Source organism: Oncorhynchus masou, chromosome 22 (genome assembly GCF_036934945.1).
Source record: "Oncorhynchus masou masou isolate Uvic2021 chromosome 22, UVic_Omas_1.1, whole genome shotgun sequence".
Taxonomy (NCBI): Eukaryota; Metazoa; Chordata; class Actinopteri; order Salmoniformes; family Salmonidae; genus Oncorhynchus; species Oncorhynchus masou.
Genome location: NC_088233.1, coordinates 33,661,847 through 33,685,997, shown reverse-complemented (window position 1 = coordinate 33,685,997; position 24,151 = coordinate 33,661,847). Strand labels below are relative to the sequence as shown.

At 38.0% G+C, this 24,151-nt stretch overlaps 1 protein-coding gene across 3 annotated transcripts; it reads right to left on the bottom strand.

Annotated features, from left to right (window-relative positions):
• Nucleotides 1–10,138: 10,138 nt before the first annotated feature.
• LOC135509361 (COUP transcription factor 2-like) lies at nt 10,139–20,341 on the bottom strand. 3 transcript variants are annotated; one of them, XM_064929963.1, is made up of 3 exons: nt 20,085–20,341; nt 14,741–15,268; nt 10,139–12,752 (listed from the first exon to the last, which is right to left on the bottom strand). In XM_064929963.1, the coding sequence occupies exons 1-3, from the start codon at nt 20,119–20,121 to the stop codon at nt 12,478–12,480; spliced, it is 840 nt and encodes a 279-aa protein (XP_064786035.1). In that variant the 5' UTR covers nt 20,122–20,341; the 3' UTR covers nt 10,139–12,477. The 3 variants fall into 3 exon arrangements, with proteins under 3 accessions (XP_064786035.1, XP_064786033.1, XP_064786034.1); XM_064929961.1 differs by lacking the exon at nt 20,085–20,341 and adding an exon at nt 16,276–17,487 and having other exon boundaries at nt 14,741–15,286; XM_064929962.1 differs by lacking the exon at nt 20,085–20,341 and adding an exon at nt 16,276–17,486.
• Nucleotides 20,342–24,151: the final 3,810 nt, after the last annotated feature.

Sequence of the window (24,151 nt, the reverse complement as noted above, 5' to 3'; positions counted from 1 at the left end):
ATTTGTCAAAGATCTGAAAATCTACAAAGCATCACTCTTCCTCCACCAGTTAGACATTTGTTTTTAATGGCACTGTCATTTTTCCTTGGACTCACAAAAATGCACACAGGAAAGTATTTTGGTTTTAGGCCAATTGAAATGTACATGCTCACACTTACACTCAGAAAATACTGAGAAAGACACAAACACATAAACACTAACACACAACTCATTAACAATGAGATACTTGTTAATTTGCAGTTTGCCTTGATTTTATTTGAATGTCACTTTCCCCTCCCTCATTCTAGTAGTGTACGTGCTGTTAGTCCCTCCAGCTCTTGAAATGAGACTGCAGGCTCTATCATTAGATCGGATGGCAAGTCTTTATACAAAGTGTTTTGCATAATTACATACCAAAGCCAGAATAGCCACCCTCAAATTTTATGGGTCACAAAGCATCAACAATTGCCACATTATTGTCCACCAAAGTCCAGCCCCACCAATGACAAGGAATGAAAAAAAAATCTACGTTTGGGAGATTGAATTTTCATTCCAATAAAAAGCAACGAAGATTATTTCCAAACTGACAACTTGTTTACATATAGTTGTAGAGTTCAGAGGACTAGCTGAGACTTCAGGGGACACGATTAGAGGCTGCACACTCAGTCCTGCACATAATAAAGGAAGCATATAAAAGGCTAGATTTAAGTCCTCTTTGTCAGACCAGAGTCCAGTCTCTACCTTTGTGTCTAGGTAATTAAGATATTCTAGAATGGATAGAGTGCTTGTCTGGTAACTGAATCATATTATATTTGTACTGCATGTGATGATACACATTATATTTATGGTACCTCTAGACAATTTGTAAAACATAAACATGTCCAAAACTCCGATATATTGCATTGAAAGCATTGTAATATCAATAATCTGGCATTATTATTATTATTATTATTATTATAATTACAAAAACACATTTTCTAACTATGTATAGAAATTGCCATATATTTTGGAAATACATTTTTTAATCTATGAGTTCTAATTTAAATATTAAATTAAATTTACAAAGTTTGAAATAGGTATCGTTGTTTATGCACATTAATTTAGCGTAAGTCGTTTTTATAATTTCAACTGCAACTTCTGTATCCCCGTACTGTCGTCACTTTCCTTATTGAATTAACAATAATTTGTCTCAAGGCGAGTTCAATATTCAAATATTCAAAATTGCAGCAATGTTATAGAGATGTAGGTGACCGTTTCCTTTAATCAATTTTGACAGCTTTAAATTGGTGTACGTTTGGTCAAAGAAAGTTCTTATCGACTTGTGCACACAGGGTAGAACAGGTTTTTATATGAAAACAATGCTCCTCACATTTCCCTCTCAGCAAATGGACCTCTGGCTAAGAAATAAAACTGCATTGAAGTTTATTTGCTAGATTGTATGCATCTATATTTAAACCAAAGTTATGTCGTTTACAGTATCCTCCAAAAAATTATATTCGTTCGATTGAAGTCCTTCAACTCCTAGAAAAAAATACTTTAAAGTCTACATACAGAAAAACAAGCATGTGAAGAAAACCTATTGTTTTCGGATTTTAGATGCTATAAAATGTCATTCACTGTCACAGTTAGAAAATGGGGCATAAATAAATATAAATAAATATAGGCCAGTATATTATTATTATTTAAATAAAAAGAGAATTCCAATCTTAGAATACGAAGATAATAAGAAAGACAAATTTACAAAAGTTCGTGTGATGATGTTCTTCAAACTTCGTGAACCCTGAAGAGATCATGCAAACCATTCTATGGCAATAAGAAGAGAAACGCGCTGCTTTGAATCAACGATGCTGTTGCCTAACACGTGGAACTTTGAGGTACAGTATATAGTAAGATGTATGTCTGTGTCTGTGTGTGCGTGTATGTGGCACCGCCAGGGAAATCGTGTTTGATTTACTTATTGGCATTTACTTTTTATTTCAAATACAAATATGGCTATGGGAACAATAAAGTATTACCTAGAAACAGGTTAGAATGAAACTTAAAAACGACTTAGGCCTATGCCACAATTTGAGCTGAATTGTCTTTCATTTTAATCACCAAGTAAAATACAAAATAACATTGATTTTTGTAGGCTAATGTTGGACCACCATACATACATTGTTACCTATATAGAATATTTGAAATGAATAAAACATACAATTCTTAGCCTTCTAGTTAGTAGCAGTGGGGTAGTATTATAAGACATTATTCAAAATGCTGTCCTGGACTCTTCTGCTCCATAGTCTAAAATGTGTTGCCTTCGACACGAAAAGCGTTCGACAGTCCATATCATTTTTCTTAGGAGTAATGAATAGACAGTATTTTGAAAGTAGGCTACAGTGTATTATATCAACAACATTTAAGAAGTTATATTTCTATGTCATAATAACCTTTACTTAGATATTTAATTAGTATAAATGTAAATATAAACGCATAATGACTTTGATCATCTTAGAAACAAAGAATTGGATTGGGATATGAAGTCCCCACCAACATGCATTGTGGTGGTTGGTGTGCAAAATAGCGCCATCTCGCTTTTGAAGTGAGAAATTCACTACAGTTTTGTGCTCAGTCCTTCATTAAAAACCTAACCCGTATGGTTTTAATATTTACTCCATCTATGGTGGGACAATAACCAACCCCTGTGATTGTATGCATTACACATTTGATGATACATAGTTTGGTTGAAATATGTGTGTATTTGAAAGGATGGTCGTTTATATCAAGGACCTAAGATAATTCAAATAAATGTTTTCAACAAATGCAGCTCAAGTTGTGTTCTTTTCATCTGTATAAGTTTACCAATTTTACGTGTCATATATCCTAAAGCTGTAATTCAGATTTATTTTCACTTTATTTGCTGTATTCCCCTGGTCATTAAATATTCAATGAACAATGTACTGTAGGGCAATATACCTTCTCTACTACATTCAGAGGACGTATAATTAAACATCTAGCCATTAGTTTACAAGCAGTTGCTTTCGACTTCACAGATGTCGGTGTGTAACTTTTCCGCAGCACTTGATAAGATTGGGCGGTGGCTAGTGAAGGAGCCTACCATAATCATCAGCATAACCACCTCAACATGTAGGCCTATGGCATGGAGGTTTGGGGGGAGAGTATGGGGGGCATCAGAGCGAACAACCATGTAAAGATGCTGAACATGTTGCTCGAGGGGCCTGCTAATGATTGCAGGATAAGAAAGGAGGAACCAACTGGGCTCAGATTTCAAATTCAACATCTATTTTACATTTGGTTGAGTTGTCAACTAACTTGAATTTAACGTGAAATTAATAAAACGTTCCACAATTTCATTGGATTTGGGTGAAAAAATACAAAATGCCCTTATGTTGATGTCTTTTTGCAAATCCAATTCGTTTTACACGTTGATTCAACATCATCACATGGATTTTAGGGTTGAAATGACCTGGAAACAACGTTGATTTGACCAGTTTTTGCGTGCCGCGCTATCATTAAAGCAAATGCCATTGCTGTCTGCTTACTCCTTCAAAGTAGGCCATCAAACTGTACAACTCTCTGATGTTCAGGTACACTAGGGATATTATGTGTTGCTGTCAACATGGCTCTGCCCTCACGGAGCTGCCTCTTTGTTATCACAAAAGGGGATACAAGACCTTCGGGGAATACTAGTTTTTCTTACCACTACAACTTGACCACTATACCAACACCACCACCACCAATAACTACTACGTCATTATTATTATTACTAGTAGCAGTAGTAGTAGGAGGAGAAGGCTACGATAAAGGTCCGTACAGTCAGGATGCTCACACTTCTCTAGGTTTTGTTTGAGTTTAACCCATCATATTTGGTTCCAAAGTTGTGAAACTGTCCTCCAAGTAAGTATTTAAGAATTCTATGTCAAAAACAAATAGGCCTACATTAATTTGTGATATCTTTTTTTTTTTGTCTAAGAGATGCCGGGCATTACGTTTATTGTAGCGTTTTTAATTGCCTTCTTACAGAATTAAACACATAGGCTACTCTATTTTCAGTTATGATAGGCCAGTAAAATAACTAATAAAACATGTAGGGATAAAACGTGTAGACCTATAACCCTTCAAAAACCTTCACCACCATATTTTCAAAATAATAATGTATTAATCAATTAACTTGTCTTACCATCAGTAATATAGCTACTATCAATGACATGTCATGGCATTCCTTATCTAAAACTAAAATAGCAATGTAACATACCTAATATAACCTAAATACTATTATTTGCACCATGCCTGACTAGTGTGCAGTGGATATGAAGGAGCATTGCCAAGTGCGCGTTTGACATCTCATGGTCGCGCGAAAGGTGTTCTTCAACCTCCGGGTTGTGGTGCGTATCTCAAGGAGGGGCCTAAATCGGCTTTGAGAGAGAGATGGAAAAACAACAGTTCGATCACAAGCAGTTGGGGACAAAGCTATGTGTACGGGTGACGTCTCCATAAGAATACACGACGTTGAGCTGATCCGGTATAGGCCTACATGGCATTCCATCCGGTCTTTCTGAAAATAGGCTATTGAATAAGCGACAAGTGTTGAATTAGGCCTAGTTGATAACTGATTATATGGACTCATGAGCAGTAGTGAGCTAAATGAGCTAATTTTGTGAGGTATATCACGATCATTAGCTTATGCCACTTGTTAGTTACATTATCATCAGCCTATTATTATCCTTATCATCATTGTTAGCGCGTCAGGTTTCTTACATCATGTCGCAATGAAATTTATTGAATGTCATGCTGTGTGTATTTTAACTTGTCTCTATTAGCAAGAGAACTTCATGTGCCTTTTCCCCAAAATCCAACAGATCCAGATACAGTTCAAGGTCATTTGCAATTTCTAGCCATTACAACAAAGCAACAGTGCTCAGCACGCCTTTAGAAAATAGCGAATTCGCATTACTTCAAGCCTATATTAAAAGGATTGTTGTAGATAGAGACATGATGTCCAAAGCTTAATAAAATCGTGATATTACATATTAGCTTGATGTAGCCTAATATATTTTTTCTCAAACTTATTCTCTCCCACAGTTCTCTCTCCCCTCTCTCTCTCCCTCTGTTTCTCTCTCTCTCTCTCGCACGCGCGCGCGCGCGCCCGCACACACACACACACACACACACACAGTCAGCTGGTAGTCCCAACCTTGCATTACTTTAATGACTTCAATTTTAACGGCTTAATAAAAAGTCCAGTACACTGAACAATAATCACGAATAATAACAACAACAAAAACACACACAAGACAACTAAAAAAATCTAATCCAATTTTAGACTGGACCTTATAAGAGTTTATGGTTATTTATTATTCTCCAAATGTTTCGGGAGTCTATATGCGCGCAACACGAAGTAATAGGCTACACATCCATTCTTGTTGCTATGCTTAATTACACATGCCACGTGTTGTAATTCAGTGTATTAGCCTACAACATTTAAGCTATAACATCGAATGTAATACATAGTGATTATTAGATTAATTAAGTATGTTACCTATATCAAACGTTTTTATAAACGAATACATATCAATACATTATCAATAAATAATCCATAAAACATCCATACACTTTTATTGTAAGACAATATAAAGAAGGTGAGCTATATTGAGGATGCTGTAGCCTATATGCTACATTTCGAACACCATAGATGTGACCTTTGCATTCTCTTTTTGTATGTTGATAAAATCGTCTCGGTCTGTTAACTTCATCTTACCACATGCCATTCCTCAGTGTAATCAGTGAGGCTCCAAGTCCCATCACTCTCCATTGGCTCCGCGCTAATTATACTTCATACTCAAATACTTTAGGAATGGTACATGCTTCTCTCTCTCCATAAAACATTAAGGAAGTGCGTTTTCAGTCTTCTTGAAATAACAATATTCTGTTCTTACTTGTCCAGTTGTTTTCCGGTTTCCCGCACCCGTTCTTGTTCCTACATTCGTTTGTTAGTCCTCTATTATATCAGTAAAACGGCAAATAATGTTCTTGTGTTCAGTGTTCCATGTACAATAGCAAAGTTTCCCAGACCATGACCAAGAGCTTGTGCGTTGTCAGCACTAGCGCCTCAAATAAAATCTTTAAAACACTCAAATATAGGCTATACAAAAAACACACTCTCACACTCCTACCTCAACTGCAGTTGTCGTTCTTTTCCCTCAATTCTATAATCACAAAGCCTTGTGCCCCTTTGTAAGTCGGTGCAGTTTTTTCGAGATGAACTTTGCCATTTTGGTGTCGACTGGCCCCTTTTTTGCATTTGCTCTGAGAACTCACTTTTAGTGCGGGGAATAGGATTTCGTGCAGAAGTGAGTGTATAAAAAGTTCAGAGAAACACGTTTACAATATTACTAACAGGACTGATTTGCAACATAGCCTGCAACTATGTAATGTATCCTGGTGTTAGTACTGTATCCACGTCGTTGAAGGACAAGCTACATTGTCATTCAGCTATCAAGTGTAAGTTAGGCATGTGTCACGACACAGCTTACATTGGCAGGTAAAACTGGAGAATATGCCAGTGATTGTCAGGTAGACCTATAAGGCGCAGCACAGAGCTCGACGTACGTGTAAAATAAATGCGTAGCAATTAACCAATTCGTTAAACATGTTGGGTGTCAGTCAACATTGCGAGAAAGAGATAGTGTGAGAGAGATCTTATACATAAAGTCTGATAGCGTTAGAACAATAAACACACTAGATGTTCAATGTTATTTAAAGTTGTTCATTGCAATCGAGGGGATGGTATAAAGCGAAGCCTCTCATCAGCCTCGTTGGTCTCTCCCTTTGTGTTAAAGTTGTCTCGAGGTCTCGGGAGGGACTGGAAGTGACAGTTCTGTGAATAGCGGGTAGATGGCACAATTTTCTAACATTTAGAGCGAGAACGCAGGAAGCCGGGAGCACCAAGTCGATTTAAAAGCACTTTATTAAAAATAATAAAGATAGCCGAGAGGCAGTCGAAATAGCTCTATGCAAGATTTTAGAGAATAAGCCTAATTATGGCTTTGTTTACGACAAAACTAAGGGCATGTTTAAAGCGGAGTTGATTTGGAACAAATATTATTTAGAAAAGAGCATAGGTATATACGTAATTGTAATCTCAATAGGCACAGGTCTGAAGATAAGACTATAATAATAATAATAATAATAATAATAATAATAGCCCAATACTTTCCATGTCTAACTGTATTAAAGTTTATTTGAGATGTATTATATTAGCATAGGCCTACTATCAACAGGATGGTGACATGTTTACCGAGGTTTGTATGTTCACCGCTTGAATGGAGACGATTTCAAATTTCTTTGGGCCGCACAGGCTCTGAATGACTGGGGATCAGTCCTAGGCTCAAATTCTGGATGGACGATAGCCCCTCAAATGGCCAGAGGAGCAGTATAGTAAATGACACAGTACTTACAGAAATGCAACAAACATTTTAGATGGACCTATTTGTCATCAAGGCCTATCTCTGAGCCTGATTCATAATCAAGTCAGTGGCAGATATAGGCTAGGTTACAAGCTCTCTCTCTGGGGGTCAAAATAGTGGGTTGCCGGTCGTGCCGGGCCACCACATTATGTATAGGCTACTTTATCAAATGACCTGCAATCTAAAGAAAAGTCAAAACAAACAACAGAATAAAATAGAGGGACGAGCATGATTATGAAATCATCAGCTAACTATTGTCTCGCCCTTTCACATTTTGTCCAGGAGCGTTTTGGAACTGGACCGTTGCTTTGTAGATTTGGACGAAGGTTTATGAGCAGCACCTTGATAACACCGTGATAGTGATAATAATAGTACGAAACACAGTTAAGTCTATAAATCATTCTGTAATTTGACTTTAAGCGCGGTCATCATTTGGGTACTTTGCCTTTGACGTAGGCCTAATGTTCCCACGTTTTTCATCACAAACATGACATTTTTACATATAAACGATACACATGCACACGCCTTGCTCGCACGCAAGCACACAAGTACGCACAGCACGCACACATGCAAATACTTAGCTAGGCCTACACACAGCCTATGCAAATAGAGAAACATATAACATACAAACATACACATATGCTACATGCATAGACTACAGACATACATATACTGAAGAAGAAGAAAAAACGTTAGGAATCTCACAATCAATGAGATTACAAAGCAGTGTTGGTTGTTCGTTTGCAGAGCTCATGCAGTGTTTGCAGTGCTCGTGCAGGACACAGGCATATCACAGGCATATTGACTGACTTTCAGGAGACTGTTGTAGGCTTGGCCTACGTGGAGCCCACCGGAGTTGGATGTTGACCTGACGCCAGCCTCTGTTCAAGACCTTTGTTCAGCCCAATAACTATATATACATTGTTTTTTTTTTTTTTTCAAGCGTCTTTGAGAATACATGCATAATGAAAGCGCCATATGAAATAAATATATTATTATTAAATTCCAAATTAATTTTTTTTTTTTTCACGAGGAAATAAATAAAAGTGACATTGTACTGAGGGAGACCTCATTAGTTCGTTGTCCAACGCTAATAAATGAACAGAAGTGCAAATTATAGAGTTCAGCCTCAACACACGCTCTGTCAACTAAAATCAGTCCGGTGAAGCCATGATCCGAATTACTTAAAATGTATTCCTACCGGGCTATTATCGTAAAGCAATTCATTAAAAATCCAAAGAAAATAAGACAATTAATATTGCCCTTTTCATAAGATTTCCGAGTTGTAGGCCTAATGACTTTAGTACTATTACATGTAGGCCTAAGATATTTAGTGACATAAAACGTGCAAGTACATACAGTATATTCCCTGTACTGTATCTTGGCCTATGGTCTCAGATCTCAAAAGGTTGCAAAGATACATTGACAGGTGGAATGTCTGCATCAAAAACATTTAAAACATTTCGTATAAGGCCAATCATAAACAACCCTTTCATTGTAGTCACAATTTAGTAACACTAACAGGGGCAAACGCAAACTGCATGGAATTACAGCATAATTAGATTTAGTTCACTTTCACCATTAAGACAGAAGCATGGTGGGATGCCTTTGCAATCTGAGAAATAGTAAAGTCGTCTGAAATTAGATTTATTTACACAAATAAATCCTGACACTGTGTTGCACAGTATGGTTTAGGCTACACTTTTATATCCTTTATCTGGTGCTGCATATTTATTGTAGTAGTAATCTGTAGGCTAGTAGTAGTAGTAGTGGTAGTAGTAGGACTAGTGGTAGTAGTAACACTACTAATAATAATCTCAAATGTAGTATTAATACAATAAAGAATAAAATATAATTTACCTATAGGCCATTTGTCTTGGATAATATGAAGTAGCCTATTGTTTAGTATTTTTTCTTACGGAAATTGGCCTATTGAACTTAAAACGTATATATTTGAAGGTGCTGGTCATTAGTAAGTAATGAAATAATCATCAGACTTTTGTCAAATTCTATCATGAAGACAACAATTCATAATTCACGATTTTGCAAGTGCTGGTTAGGCCTACTAATCATGGAAGATATAGTTGAATACCTCCGATAGTTTTATTGAGGCTCTGGGTCTCGATGAAGGGGGTCTATTTCTTAAGCAATGTGGTTTCTATTATGGAAAACTGCTTTGCTCCGGGGAGCCGTAGCATGCGTTGGATTGCAAGACGCCATATTGACTCAACTAATAGGACATCGAGTTAAAGTGCGCTTTAAGGCTGGGGGATCGCACGCTTGATCTCGCTTTACACACAACACAAATGTCAACTAATACGCAACTGGAGAGGTAGAGGTGGTACTTAGTGTAGTAAAATCAAGCAAACGATAGCCTATATATTGTCTGCTGCTTCCGGTAAAAACATAGGGTAGCCTATAAATATAGCAGGAATTTGATATAATGTTCAAAAGCACCAAGGCTATGGACAAATATAAATGAAACCTACATACGACCAGTCTTCTCCTCTGCAATGGTACACATAGGCCAAGTTCACTTCAATTCGTGAGGCCAAAAATTGGCCATACCCAAAAGCCTTTCTCTCACTCTCTCTGTCTCGCTCTCTCTCGCGCTCTTTCTCTCTCTCTCTCACGCACACATGATTTTGACTGATTAGTAATAAGAAAACATGGAAATACGTATTTTTTTCAAATTCATAAATTATAATTTAATACCAAGAACAAATTTACAGCAGAATGCTTGTTTACAATAAGCTAACACAAACAAACAAGAATTGTGTTCAACTATAAACTTCCACACACACTCACATATATCACTTGCAATTAATAATCATAATAATCATAATCATTAAAAAAAAGTATCTATACGTTATCAATACCCTGCAGTCATATATTTTTATATATTTATATAAAAACGTGGGTCAGTTTAAACTGTTCATAATTACAATCATGTATCATTCTCTGGTCCATATGTGGCATGGAAACAGCCAAAGAGCACTGTTCAATCAACTACACAATATGATCCCTTTTTATCCAACCACAACATGGTGTCTCGTGTGTTGAAGAAAAGCCCCAAAAACAAGGACACATTTTTTTCACACACACTCTTACACACTCTCTCTCTCACTCACCTATTCTCTCTCTCTCTCTCTCACACACACACACACACACACACACACACACACACACACACACACACACACACACACACACGCACACGCACACGCACACACACACACACACACACACACACACACACACACACACACACACACACACACACACACACACAAGGCATTTGTCACAGACCAAAGGAGCAGAACACTAAGTCAAAATAGCTTTCCAGACCAGCTCACCCTGTTTAGTCTTAGCCTGTTGTTGAACATTTTGTTTCTTTTTTAAATACAAGGGCTAGTGTACTGAATGCACAGATTATATCTATACAGTCAAAAACATTTACATTTATATATATCAAAGGTAAAATAGGTTAGCGACCTGTGGCCATGCATTCACAGTCTAAATACATGAAAAAGAAAACATTTTTGTCTTAATATGTATATACATTACAAACATAACTTTCAGTGATACTAGCTAAGTCTGCCACTGAATTGAAGACGTTGTATTACCGAAAAAATAGCAAACACAGTTTTTCTTAATCACATACTTTGTATAAAGGAAAATTCATTGAAATGAATTGACCTATATTTACAACAATACTGCCTCTAATTAACGTTTTTCAAGTGAAATACACAAGCATAAGACTGAAGTTTCGAATCTAATAGTGTTCCCAAAGTTGTATACTGAAACAACGTTTTGATTAGAAATGACTTCGCGCTTTTCAGGCACTTAATGCTTGCAGTGTATAGAGGGTGACATTTCAGGGATGTCATAATAATACTGCTATTAAACACTATTCCAGCTGTACTTAAAGGTATATGACCCTTGACCTTTCCAATTTCAAAATAAGGTATTGTATGGCTAAATGTTTTCATTGATGTTTAGGCCTACATTGCAAGACACAATGTTATATGCATTACCTGCCTAAATTAAAATAATAATTCATTTGCATCTACATTTACAAGCCACAATCACCCTTCAATAGCGAGGCTTCATACATTTTTTTAAACTGTCTTTAAATTGATGCAAAACATTTCGATCTGGGTGCATGTGGGGATGCACAAAGATGAAATGGGTTCATAAAGCACAGCCTACATACTGGTAACCGATATCACACACTGTTCAGCAATAGCTGTTTTGCCTTGAATCTTCTATGAAACGTTAAGAGCAGATGTGGTTCGACTGGCTCAACTAAGCAGTGACAAAACAGGGCAACCCTGGAACATAACGTCTATACTCAATTGGAAAGAGCAATGATTTAGCTGGGTCAGAAAGTTGAACCTGAACTCCGAAAAAACACCATTGTCCAGTTTATTGTGTGTCATTTTAAGAGTAAGTGCGTTTGCAGCATTAAGCATGTAGTTATAAGCATTTTCCTATATTGCTGTGGATTTAGTTTTAATTCTTGAAGAACATTTTACATTACTTAACTGTTTCAAAAGAAGTCATGGTTTTAGAAAAGAACACCACTTGTACTACAGAATCACATAGGCCGGTTTGGAACCAGAAAGGAGGAACAAAAGAAAAGTACAAAAAACAGCTAGATACATGGACACAGGACAAGTAATTTGGAAAAAGAAAACGTACTTTTTTATTTTCTCCTAAGTTTTTCCAAATGTTCATTTTAAATGCACTTTATAGTTTCCATTTTCCTTTTGAGGATTACCAAAATCCTTTTCCTTATTTTTTTTCGTTTTCTTTTTTCTTAAAAATGGATAAGAAGCAAGTTGTTCCGAATGACACTGGGAGCTTTTATCTGCATTTTGAAAGTTCGCTGTATGTCTCAATTTTAAAATTCACAGTCATTTACAACAATGTCTTTCTTTGTGAAAGCAAGCTCTTGTAACAGCCGTTTTCCTTCAACAAAAGAAGCGCTAACCATTGTAGTCTTACCCCCTTTGTTCATTCCTTCTGCTTACTGAATTGACATGTAGGGCCAGTTAAAACTGCTCCCCGAAAGCAACATATCCCTGATGAGGGTTTCAATTGGGGTTTTACCTACCAATCGGACGAAAAACAATTGCTCTATGACCGATGAAGAGACTGTGCGCAGCGAAGGCAAGCGAAGTAACAACTTCCCAAATCGTGTAGGCTGGTTGGGATACTGGCTCCGAACATATTCCTCCAGGGCGCACTGTGACTTCTCTTGCAAACTTTCCACATGGGCCACATCTGAGAGGCCACAAGCATCTGAAAAAAAGAAGCAAATTAACTAAAAATTCATCACACATTTATGACAGAACACTAATAGAAATGCTAAAGACGCCTCTCGTTGGCTATACGGTATATTACGTGACAGGTGCGCTTAGAAATGCTTGTAAATTTCAAGAAAACATTCCCCTTTTTCGGTGTTACATTTGGTCGCTGAGGTGTGTTAGTAGCCTATAACATAACCTATTTTATGTTGATTAAACAATAAAAACCAATCAAACTGCATGTGATTACCATAATCAACCAGCAAGTTATGGCCACTAATATCGCCATCACTAACATATTCAGTAGGCCTACATTGTTTTATTGTTAAAGAAGACACATAGGCTATATTTTGTTGAATTTACATTGAATGTACCACGTTCTTGAGAAACTGTCTAATAATCAATAACCTATATCATGTAATGTCACTCTAGCGCGGTGTATAAGAGCAGGCAATTATTTGTTGCCTTATATTTGGAAACTTAATGCTTACATTTGAATAGGAGTTTGGGTTGACACACACACACACACACACACACACACACACACACACACACACACACACACACACACACACACACACACACACACACACACACACACACACACACACACACACACACACACACACACACACACACACACACACACACACACACACACACACACACACACACACACACACACACACAAACGCACGAATGCACGCAGAGAGGGAAAGAGAGTTGTGGCATGGTGACTGACCTCTGTATTGCGTTTTGATTTGGCTTGAAGAAGGGCTAGAAACCGAAGCTATCCCTAACATGGATAGTATTAACCAAGTCACCTTAATAACCAATAAAAATGGCGGTCAATGATATGTAGCAGTGCAAACTCTAAATATTCATTGAATACATTGAATGAATTTACTACACGCAATATAATTAACATATATTGTTTAAACCGCCCAGGTATTTTTGTAGAATAGGCGAGGCCTAAGCCAATAGCCTAGTTTGTAAAATGTTGGCTGTATAAAATAAGACAATGTTGTAGGCCTATTGTAAAAACAACTTATCAATTAGACGAGTCATTGCCTAATTCTGCATAGGTCTGTATTTTCATAGACCTATGTAATGTAATCATATAGCAGGGAAGTCTAGGTCATGACCCAGTTTTGGAAGAAGTCCAAAAAATGCATTGGATCCCTAGATCTCCCTAACAGAACAGAGGGGAATAGAAAAGTATGTTCCCACAATAACTGAAATGTCCGTCATGTGATCAGGCTAAATGTGGTAGAACGGCAAATTGTTGTTATTCTATTAATCAAACCGTCAATAAGATAAAATATTCCGTACAATTCCTGGCCCTCCCTGGCGTGAATAGGTTACGTTGTATGCTGTATGCCGTGGTTTAACAAATGGAGCATTAGGCCCGTCTTTCCTTTGCTATACCCCACCCCCTTAGAGCGTGACATCATTAATATCTGTCAATGCATTATAAATACAAACAAGTGAATCCACATAGGCTATACAATATATCCTAAAGGTACGTAAATTATTCTCAAAATGTAATTTTCAATCAAATATCGAAAGTTTGTTTGTGATGGCATGTCTTTGCTGAAATACTAGTTTAGTGACTTTTATGATGTGGGTCAAAGTTATCTTTCAGAGCAGCCTATTTTGTTGACAGCGTGTACTCAGAATGTAAATTTAATCAAGTGTGTGGCTATGCCTGACCAATCAGTAAAGGCAAATGATTGGCCATTTTATGACTAATGCCCAACAGTGCATTGATATAGGCGGTTAGTTGAAAGCTTATATGCTTTTTTCCCCCTATGGGATTTTAAGACAAGTAAGGCATTTGCAAACTTTGCTCAGTTTATATATTTCATTGCATGCCTAGCCTATATTGTTTTCAAACCGTGAAAGTTCAAGCACACGTGACCTAAACACATTCTCATACTGCATAACTGGAAATGTCATATTCTGATGCAATTTGGAGTTTACCTGATGTGAAGAGCACAATTGCCTTTAAGCAGCTGTATTCAGCAGAGTCAACGTGCAAAGCTTTCAGCTTTTCCACTTGTTCTTGGAAGATCCTAATGTGGTCCATAAATGCGACCACTCTGTCCGCAGACATGGGGGAGGCATGTAGGCCAGCCGCGGCCAGAAGTGGAGCCACATGGAGAGGCATGGAGCACTGTGCGGCGTTGAGCACAAATAACTCACTCCAGGTCAACCGCAGAAGAGCCACCTGGTCAGTAATCTGAAGGTCTGGAAAGAAGGGGATATTCCTGGCCCACTCCACGGCGCTGAACAGCATCCTGGCCGCCAGTTCACATATGTTCTCGATGCCCATGATGTTGTTGGGTTGCATGCATTGACTGCCATACCGGGACGTTGGGTAGGGCTCCGCTCTCAGCAGTAGAGAGATATATCCGGATAAGTAGGAATGGCAGTGGAGTGGGTCCCCATTTGTCAAGGCGAACTGGCCATGGTGTGGCTGTGTGGGTGGCATCCGTCCCCGTTGCACCGCTGCAGTAAAAAGAGAAACTGCAGATATTGATGCCTGAATTCTACACATCAAGAGACATGTAACCCTTCTGACAGGACGCTATGACAAATATTGTTACACTATAGCAGTTCGAGGAATACACATGCTGAATACGAGTTTAGACATTGCTTTTGCTATTCAACTGCTATGATGAAATCTATGGATCCAACATTATAAACAAAAACAATAAGCCTACATAGGTTACAACAAGTATAGCCTAATAAGAAGTAGGCTATGCAAACAATGTATTTCAATTACTGTAGAGATCGATAAAAAGCATATTGCCCGGAAAAGTCATGATGCTCTATGGAACATTTTAGAAGTACAAATCTGTATTTAACATTCTCATTTTGTTGTTGGACTACAACAACATGAGCTAACTGAATAGAAGCACAAAGGCAAGGCAGTTATTGCATGTTGTAACCCTTAACCTACTTCGCAATCTATTCGGCTAATTTTATTTTGACTAATATTTTCGACTGATCATTGAATAGAACAATTGTAAAGATACACATATGCCCTTTTCTATGTACAGCTCCGTTTTTTGGTCGAGATTAACACGACACATAGTGTGGGATCTAAACACGCTGTCTCTTCACTCCACACTCGCCATAATAGCGCTGTAGCCTTTATGTGCTTGTATTCAAATACAGACGCATATCCATTTTGTCTCTTCCAAGGGGACGGGTCAGCTCTAATAATCTACATCCAAACTCGTATGACTATTGTTTCTGAAGGCCACATTATTAATAGGGAGCTCAAGAAATATAACTCTTTAATCGAACGCGAAAATGGAGGTTTGTTTAGCTCGGTGTAGAGCACTAAATGCAGGCGGCTATATTGCGTGCTTCGGCCGCACAGCCTTGGGAAGAAGAGTCGGGGAGAGAATATGGGAGACGGCCACACATACAATTATTAATTAAGATAATAAATTCATCGCACGACATACAGGACAAATACATCAATAAGAAAATAAAAATTCCAATACCTTCCCGTCTCATGCCAACTTTCAGGCATTTTTTGAGGCGGCAGTACTGACACTGATTGCGATGGTGCTGGTCAATGGGACAATTCCTGTTGGCACGGCATGTGTAACTGAGGTTCCTTCGTACGCTCCGTTTGAAGAAGCTTTTGCACCCCTCGCAAGTAAACTGGCCATAGTGTTTACCACTAGATTTATCCCCGCAAACCACGCATTCTATGTGCTGTGGCTGCTGTTTCTCCGACTGCGTCGTCTGGTTTGTCGGCGTAGACTGTACAGTGTTGTTCGGGGGTCCTTGGACTGGTGTCTGAGGGGTCGGAGGGGCGACCTGAGAGCCTGACAGATTCAACTGAGGGGTCGGAAGGGATAGTCCTCCTTGAGATTGCGAAGAAAGGGTACCTTGGGTCTCAGCCACATCGTCCTGGGAGCCTCTCCACACTACCATTGCCATATCTATCAGTCAACGTAAGGAAACTTTTTGTCTGCCGTTTTTGGTTTCGCCGTGCTTGTTCTCTCAAAAGAATGCAGCACGCTGTAATCAAAATGAATAGTCAAATAAATAAATGACAAAAGCCTACTGATGTCGATTGTCCGTTGAATCTGGCGAAAATGTCAAATTGTATTGCTGTTATAGACGATGCTAAGCACACGTTTTAAAACTGATGTGATGGCGAGCTGATTCGCAGCATTGCGCTTAGAGGCCAAGTCCAGGGGCGCTTGCAGTCAGCCATTCAGGAGACTCGAAATGGAGAAAAAAAAAGAGCAAATGATTGCAATAATGAAATGAGGTTGCCTATTCAAGAAACGAAGCAGTAAGTTGGACGTATAGGCGACGTGACAGCAGCATAAAACACACAATTGATGTAGGCTACACACTAGCAGCAGAGCGCTATCAAGTTCCAGCTCAAGTCATGAAGAAAATCATCAACTGGTAAAAAAAATATTGCTGCTTCTCCCTTTTCTTGTGAGGTGGTGCGAGCAGCAGCGCGCAGCTGAAGCCAATGCTATGAAGTCAACTCTCCGACAAGCAAGTGAAAATAAAACAAAAAGATCACAACTTATAGAACCTCCTTCATGCAGGAAAAATAATTTGAAAAAGAGCAGAGAATCAAAGTGATCAAATATGTTAAAAAGGGTGAGGTTTGGAAGTGATTGCGAATTGTAGGAGCTGGGCTAGCAGAATGCTTTCTCTCTGATCAGCTCACTGAGCTCTCTATATAGTGAACTTTGACACGACTGCTGCAACTTAGCACACGTTACCATGGAGATGAGCTGCCATATAAGGAAAGTGACTGTGTTTGACTGGTCAGAGCTCACGGACCTCCCCCTGAACCCCATTGGCTAGTCGGCACTTGTGCTACTTGGTGCCTTGCCAAAGCAAGGATAGGTGTCGAGAAGATGCTTGGTCCTAAAAGGAGACAAGTTAAAGGAGAGGACCATGCTCCCAATTCACCGATTTTCATGAAATACACATATAAAGTTCTAAATGTTCCATGATTACATTCTCTGACCACGTACTGTTTCTTGGTATGTGTTTGTAAGTTACTGAGTAGCCTTAAGTGAGTCGGTTGCCTCATAAATGTTTGCCTGAAATGCAAATAGTCTGAGAGATGTGAGGATGGTATTTTTGCGTCTGATATATGTCTGATATTGCCTCTGATAGAGCCTATGTCTGATATATTACAGACACCAAAATACCACCCTGACCCCTCTCAGGTGTAGCCTATATATTGCGTCTGATTAAGGCTTTCTTGAGATGCAGTAGGATATAGTGCTCCTGCATTTAACTCAAACTTTTGTATCTAGCCTACCATTACATTAGAAATAGCCGAATGCAATAGAAGTAGCCTATCAGAAGTTAAAATGAACCATTATTATAGGCTATGGCTTTGTACAAAAGAAATGATGACAATTACGGCATACAATTGAATGCAGGATATGCATCTGTAAGTGAAAATGATTGTTAAACCTTATTGAAAATTGTAAGTCCTCTCGTTGCAACACATTTGTCTATATGCTACATAGATTTAGAAAGCCTATCGTGAGCTGTATGAAAGGTGCTATACAAATAAAGTTAGGACTATTATTATTATTGTATTCGGCTGATTCAGGCATATTATCAGACAACTTAGCCTATGTTCAATCACAGTGTTGGGATGGTCAATTTTCTTACAATATAATCTTATTCCCGAACAGGCTACATCACGGTTTCTTTCAGTCAATTTAGTCAAATGCCTATTAGTAGACTATTTCTGACTGACAAGATAGTTGTTGATACTTCTGGTTATGATAATTATGAATATGTGTAGGCTTCACATTTGCATGTATATGATAAAATTGCTTTTCATAGAGCTACAGTAAAGGAAACCCAAGCACGAGGGATTTTAATCATGAATATATAAAATTTAACATAAGCTATCCTATATGAGAGTTGAGACCTCTCTCGTAATTTAGAAAATCCCGAGCTATTATGAGCTATTGTTTTATTTATCGGTTCATGATTCTAGGCTATAACAACTTTCATGGACTGTATTGCAAATTGTTAAACTATATCATGATAGGTCTGAATTAAATGTTTCTGCCCAAAAAATAAAAACTCAAGGCACTTTAATTATAGGTATATTCTAACCTGTGGCGGCAGGGTTGACTAGTGGTTAGAGCGTTGGACTAGTAACCGGAAGGTTGCAAGTTCAAACCCCCGAGCTGACAAGGTTCTGCTCCTGAACAGGCAGTTAACCCACTGTTCCTAGACCGTCATTGTAAAAAACAATTTGTTCTTAACTGACTTGCCTATTAAAATAAAAAAATCTACAATTTGTACATAATATAACAGATGCCTGAGTGAATGGTGTTTCATTTGAAGACAAAGCATATCTATGAAGTATATAGCCAAAAGGTGGCCCCAATGTGTTTCTAGTCTGAGCATTTTTAGCTGGTACTTTCAAAATCACCAGGGTCTGTCAAAGTTGGGTCCTGTGAAAAATGTACACAGCTAAATGGAGCATATGCTGTCAATACAGCAGACAGGATCTATTACAGTATCTGAGTGCCCCCTAGCGTATGTATCGTTTCTGCCTCAAATCAACATTCAATTCGGAGGAGCCTTCCGACATGGAAACTGCCTGGGTCTCTCGTCTCTCACAGTGACCAAAGTAGCGTGCGCCTATTTCTAACTGATTCATGTTTAAGAAAATGTCTTCTTATTGACTTGGACGTCATCGAGGTATGCGTGTTGATCACTGTTTCGCCTTTTCATAAACATAGCCTGAGCTCCGTAGGCACAGGACTTTTTGTATTTTGCTTTTAATCATTGATTGATGTAGGCTGATAATTGGTCTTGAGCGTAACACTTCCATTCTAAAGCAAACTGCATGGTCTAAATGATATCACTGTCTGCAGTTTATTGTATTGTTTTATTGTGGATTCTACTTGACCACTCCATTGGTGAGTATGAACATTTTGGCATATTTGTTTCATTAATGAAATGTTTGCACGTGAAAACATGCTTGGCATTAGGCAATTTTCTCGGTCGTAAATAGAACGACTATCAAAATGGATACATCAAAAAGTTGTTTAGTCATAAAACACATTTCTAGCATAAAACATCACAAAAACCTCACGAACCTTACCAGGCGCAGGCATAAAGATACTATAACGCATAACATGTTAATTATTGTCTAATTAAATGTTAATGGGAATACATATTGAGCAGAAACACATTATGTATACGCCTAAAGGCACCTATATGTGTTAAAAATATATATATTGTGAGATTATTGTAGACAATAATGTATAGGCTATTCTCACAAACGTACCAAATGCATAGGTCGATTCGTCCGCAGCGTGATGCATCTTCTGTCTTATCAGAATATACTAGTCTTCTCTTTCTTTTCGATATAATGTCGAGAATAGACGGGAAGGTGTACTTTCCACCAGATGGAATGAATCACAAAAATACTTGCGTTTATTTGAAGAACAATAAGCAAAAAACGTAAGACTGACAAAGGATTAATCACAGTCACTACATTTTATAACTTGTCATGTAAATGGTCTTGTCTTCATAACATAAGTAGCGGTTGTTATGGCTGTCTTTAAAAATGACAAAAGTCAAACAGTAAGAAAATACTCGTGTCTTTCCTTTCTGTCCTACTGTAGGCGAGGCTATGGGTTAAAACGCGCCTGTATGCCGCTGCTTTCCGTGGGCTGGATGGGAGGGGTGAAGTCAGACTACACATAGTCAGACACCTGTCTGTTTCCATTGAAACTAGGGATGCTTTTATACATTATCGCTTCATTTATGTTAGAATCATGAACGTAAATAAATTTGACAACAATATATTATGAATCGATGAGCTGACAGAAGCGGATAACCAAATCTTGTAAAATGTGATATAGCAAAATGGCAATTAAACACATATGTTGAAAGCTAACATATTTAATTAATTAAATGAAACAGAAATTAATATCAGTTTTAGATGGCAGATGCGGTGACACGAAAACTTGTATTAATATTATTATTATTAGGCTAAAATTATTATTACAGCAATGATACAGGTAACAATTGCAATTATTGGTAGGCCAATTATTGTTGTTTTAATATTATGACTTTTATTATTTTTGTTGCGGAGGGAAAAAAAACACTAACTGTTGTTATTGAACAGGGGAAGGAGATTATTGCTTTCAAATAGTCGCATTTCAATTGACAGATATAGTTTCTCTGATAGTAGGATCTCATCCTCATATGTCTACACATGTACTTCCATTAACACACAGAGAGAAAGACAGGGAGGGAGGGGGAGAAAAGGGGGAAAGAGTGTGATGTGACATGACCTCTACAGAGAGAGAGAGAGAGAGAGAGAGAGAGAGAGAAAGAGAGAGAGACTAGATGGTTGTAGATATGCAGTTTTTGTTCCTAAAATTGTGAAGTTTACGTTTTCATATGGCCTTAATTGCCCTTCACGCATTCATATATAAACCGTTACTTTTGTAGATCAGCCGGGTTAGGCCTATAGACTCATGTCTGGACAACGAAAGTTGTAAAGAAATACAACTAGTGGGCCAACATTCTATGTGATGTTTTGTGAGTTGAAAAGTAGGCTACTAAAATCTTTGTCCTATACTTTTTCACATTCTCTGGATAAATGTAGGCCCTATGTCTATAAAGAATCAATGATAGAGTTACAAAAAGCATTTTCTTTCTCTGTGCTGGTGCACTTCTTGGGGGAAATGCTCTCCTCAAGACAGAATCTCAAGCATAGGGGCACGGGAAGCCACTATACGCAATAGCGCACCTGCATCGATTAGGACGAGACTCGAGGATGACGCTGACTCGCCACACTAAATAGTTACTGATCACACACAAATTGCAGGATCTTTAACGATTTGTCAAGCTCAAAAGCGGTAAATCACTTTATTATTGTTTGTAAAACAATGCGCGCACAGATGAGCGCAGTTCGATAGAGAGTGAATGGCCGAGTCAGTGGTTGAGATTCATGGTCGTCCTTTGAAAAAGCTTTCACTCGTGTTACAGGTTAAACTAACAAATGAAAAACAGTACACCTTTTGTTAAACTAAAATCACATGTAGTCAATGAATTGACGGACATTTTGAAAAATGTGTTGCCTACAGCCCTACTTGTTGACGGAGCTGCACTCAAACACAAAAGTATATGCATTACCTCCTAACTTAACTATATTTTATAGAAAAGGGGAATCTATTCTGAATAATAATGTAGGCTTTAAGGAGTCGGCAAAACTGGAATAGTGGGATCAGGCGGGGGCAGGTTAGCCTCCGTGCATTGGGGAGAGGCAGCAAGACAAGGATGAAAGTTCACTTTAATCTTATCTTTGCCTTCAGCAAGTCCTTCAGAGGGATACTGACCTGAAGGTCTCTGAGATCCCAGCCTGATTAACCCCTCCAGACCCGACTGGGTGCAAAGGTTAACCCGGCTAATCAAGTTGAAGAGGCTGATTGAATTAGATGACAAGGAGTCAAGGGGGAAACAACTGTCCTCCCCCAAAAAAGTCAGAGGCCAACCACTGGCAACACTTTAGTCTGTGTGAATCTCACTCTATAACCTATAGGCTTATCAGCAATCCAAAAATGGGAATAAAAAAATGTCTAGTTGAATCTCCACAACAATTATCCTAGTGTTGAAGTATTTACTTGGAAGTTATTAATTCAAATCTATGCATTGTCATAGCTCTGTATTACAGAAACAAGTGATATTTTTTTTTGTAGAGAGTGGAGTTATGTTCTATTCACCTAATTTCTGAGCATACTAGATCCTAGTGTCATCTTTTCAGTTTTATGAACACATTCATATTTACAATGTATTACCTACACCATCCCAATTGTACACCGCCCTATGGGACACACAATCACAGCCAGTTGTGATACAGCCTGGATTTGAACCAGGGTATCTGTTGTGATGCCTCTAGCACTGAAATGCAGTGCCTTAGACCGCTGCACCACTCGGGAGCCATGTGTTCTAATGTAATTTGTCCTGGGATATAACTTGTATTTTTCCCTCGGCCCTCATTTCCTTCCAACAGAATTGACATTGATTCAATGGCTCTCTTCAGTGAAGCAGTTTGACAGGTGGACAGACAGCCCTCACAAATGAGCTCTAATAATCTGTGACAGGATAGGAGCTCTAGTGGTCCTGCCCTTTATTGGTCTTTCTTCTTGAGTGGCATGTCAACTGTCCTCAAAAACAAACATGTACATTTCTCAACTTTCTCTTAAAAACATAACCATGCTGTGTCACATATGATTCTAATTCCAATATGATAAAGTTTATAATGGACCATTCAAGTGGGGATGTTATGGTCAAATTCATGCTTCTCAGACTAATTTTCAGACTATTAACTTTGTAGATAAATTAGTACATGAAAACATGAAACATAAAGTCCTGACGCTTTTGCTATATGCAGAGTGCAGCATGAGAGCACATTGTTCTGTGAAGAACGGCACTGCCTCCGTCTCCATAATTCCCAAAGCAGCAGAGTTGTCTTAATACTGAAGGTAATGTTGTCGAACAAATTACAACATATTTGGGCATCAAGCCAGACTTCTTTGCGGATAAAAACATGATTTTATTTAATTTGGTTGTAACTGTATTATAGGCTTTTGAATAGTTACAAAGATTAGAGGAATTACTTTCAGTGATTCTTAGTGTGACTTTTACATATATACTGTAGAACTTTATGCTACTGTATTACTTTAAGGTAAAATTAGTCAATAGGATCAAACTATTATAATCTATACAAATAAGGTTTGTAGTGTCTCATAATGCTATGTGACTTAAATTATTAATTGAAATGTTGCACTTATTTATTATGCGTACTTGAGATACACAATCTACTTGCAGTGTCATTATATTTGTCCGGGTATCTACCATTTGTAAATGTTTTTCTAAGCATGATTACACATTATTATTTTGGTTACATTGATTATGAACATGAGCACTTTGTTAAGGCATCTTGTGTGCATAGCAATGTCATATCTACACCAACATCTTAAACATGACTGATCTCATGAATTCAGCATTAAAGCAGTGTTTACTGCACTTCATAAATAGTTTGTTCTTGAATATTCATTGTTTAATAGTCAGCAGATTATTTGTCCATCTTTCATAAAACAAATCCGATTAAAGTAGAATATTCTGTTGCTTTTAGGTGAAAGAGGAGATTGTGGGTAAAACACATGCCTAAATGGCAAAGAACTGGGCAAAATGAAAAGTAAATAACATAGCAGGCTACGTGGGCCCCTGAAAGACCGCATTCGTTGACGTTGTAAGAAATCAGAACACGTAGTGGCTTAACATTACATTTGAGGAATGGTTAAATCTCATTTGGGGTAAGGGAGTGTAATTGAAAAT

What these genes read in the sequence shown, in the direction of transcription:
- LOC135509361 (XM_064929961.1), bottom strand. Translation starts at nt 16,720, where the DNA reads ATGGCAATGGTAGTGTGGAGAGGCTCCCAGGACGATGTGGCTGAGACC. An exon ending in AGTTGGCATGAGACGGGAAG is followed by an intron (nt 15,287 to 16,275) that starts GTATTGGAATTT and finishes CAATATCTGCAG; the next exon opens with TTTCTCTTTTTACTGCAGCG. An exon ending in AATTGTGCTCTTCACATCAG is followed by an intron (nt 12,753 to 14,740) that starts GTAAACTCCAAA and finishes TCTTTTTTTCAG; the next exon opens with ATGCTTGTGGCCTCTCAGAT.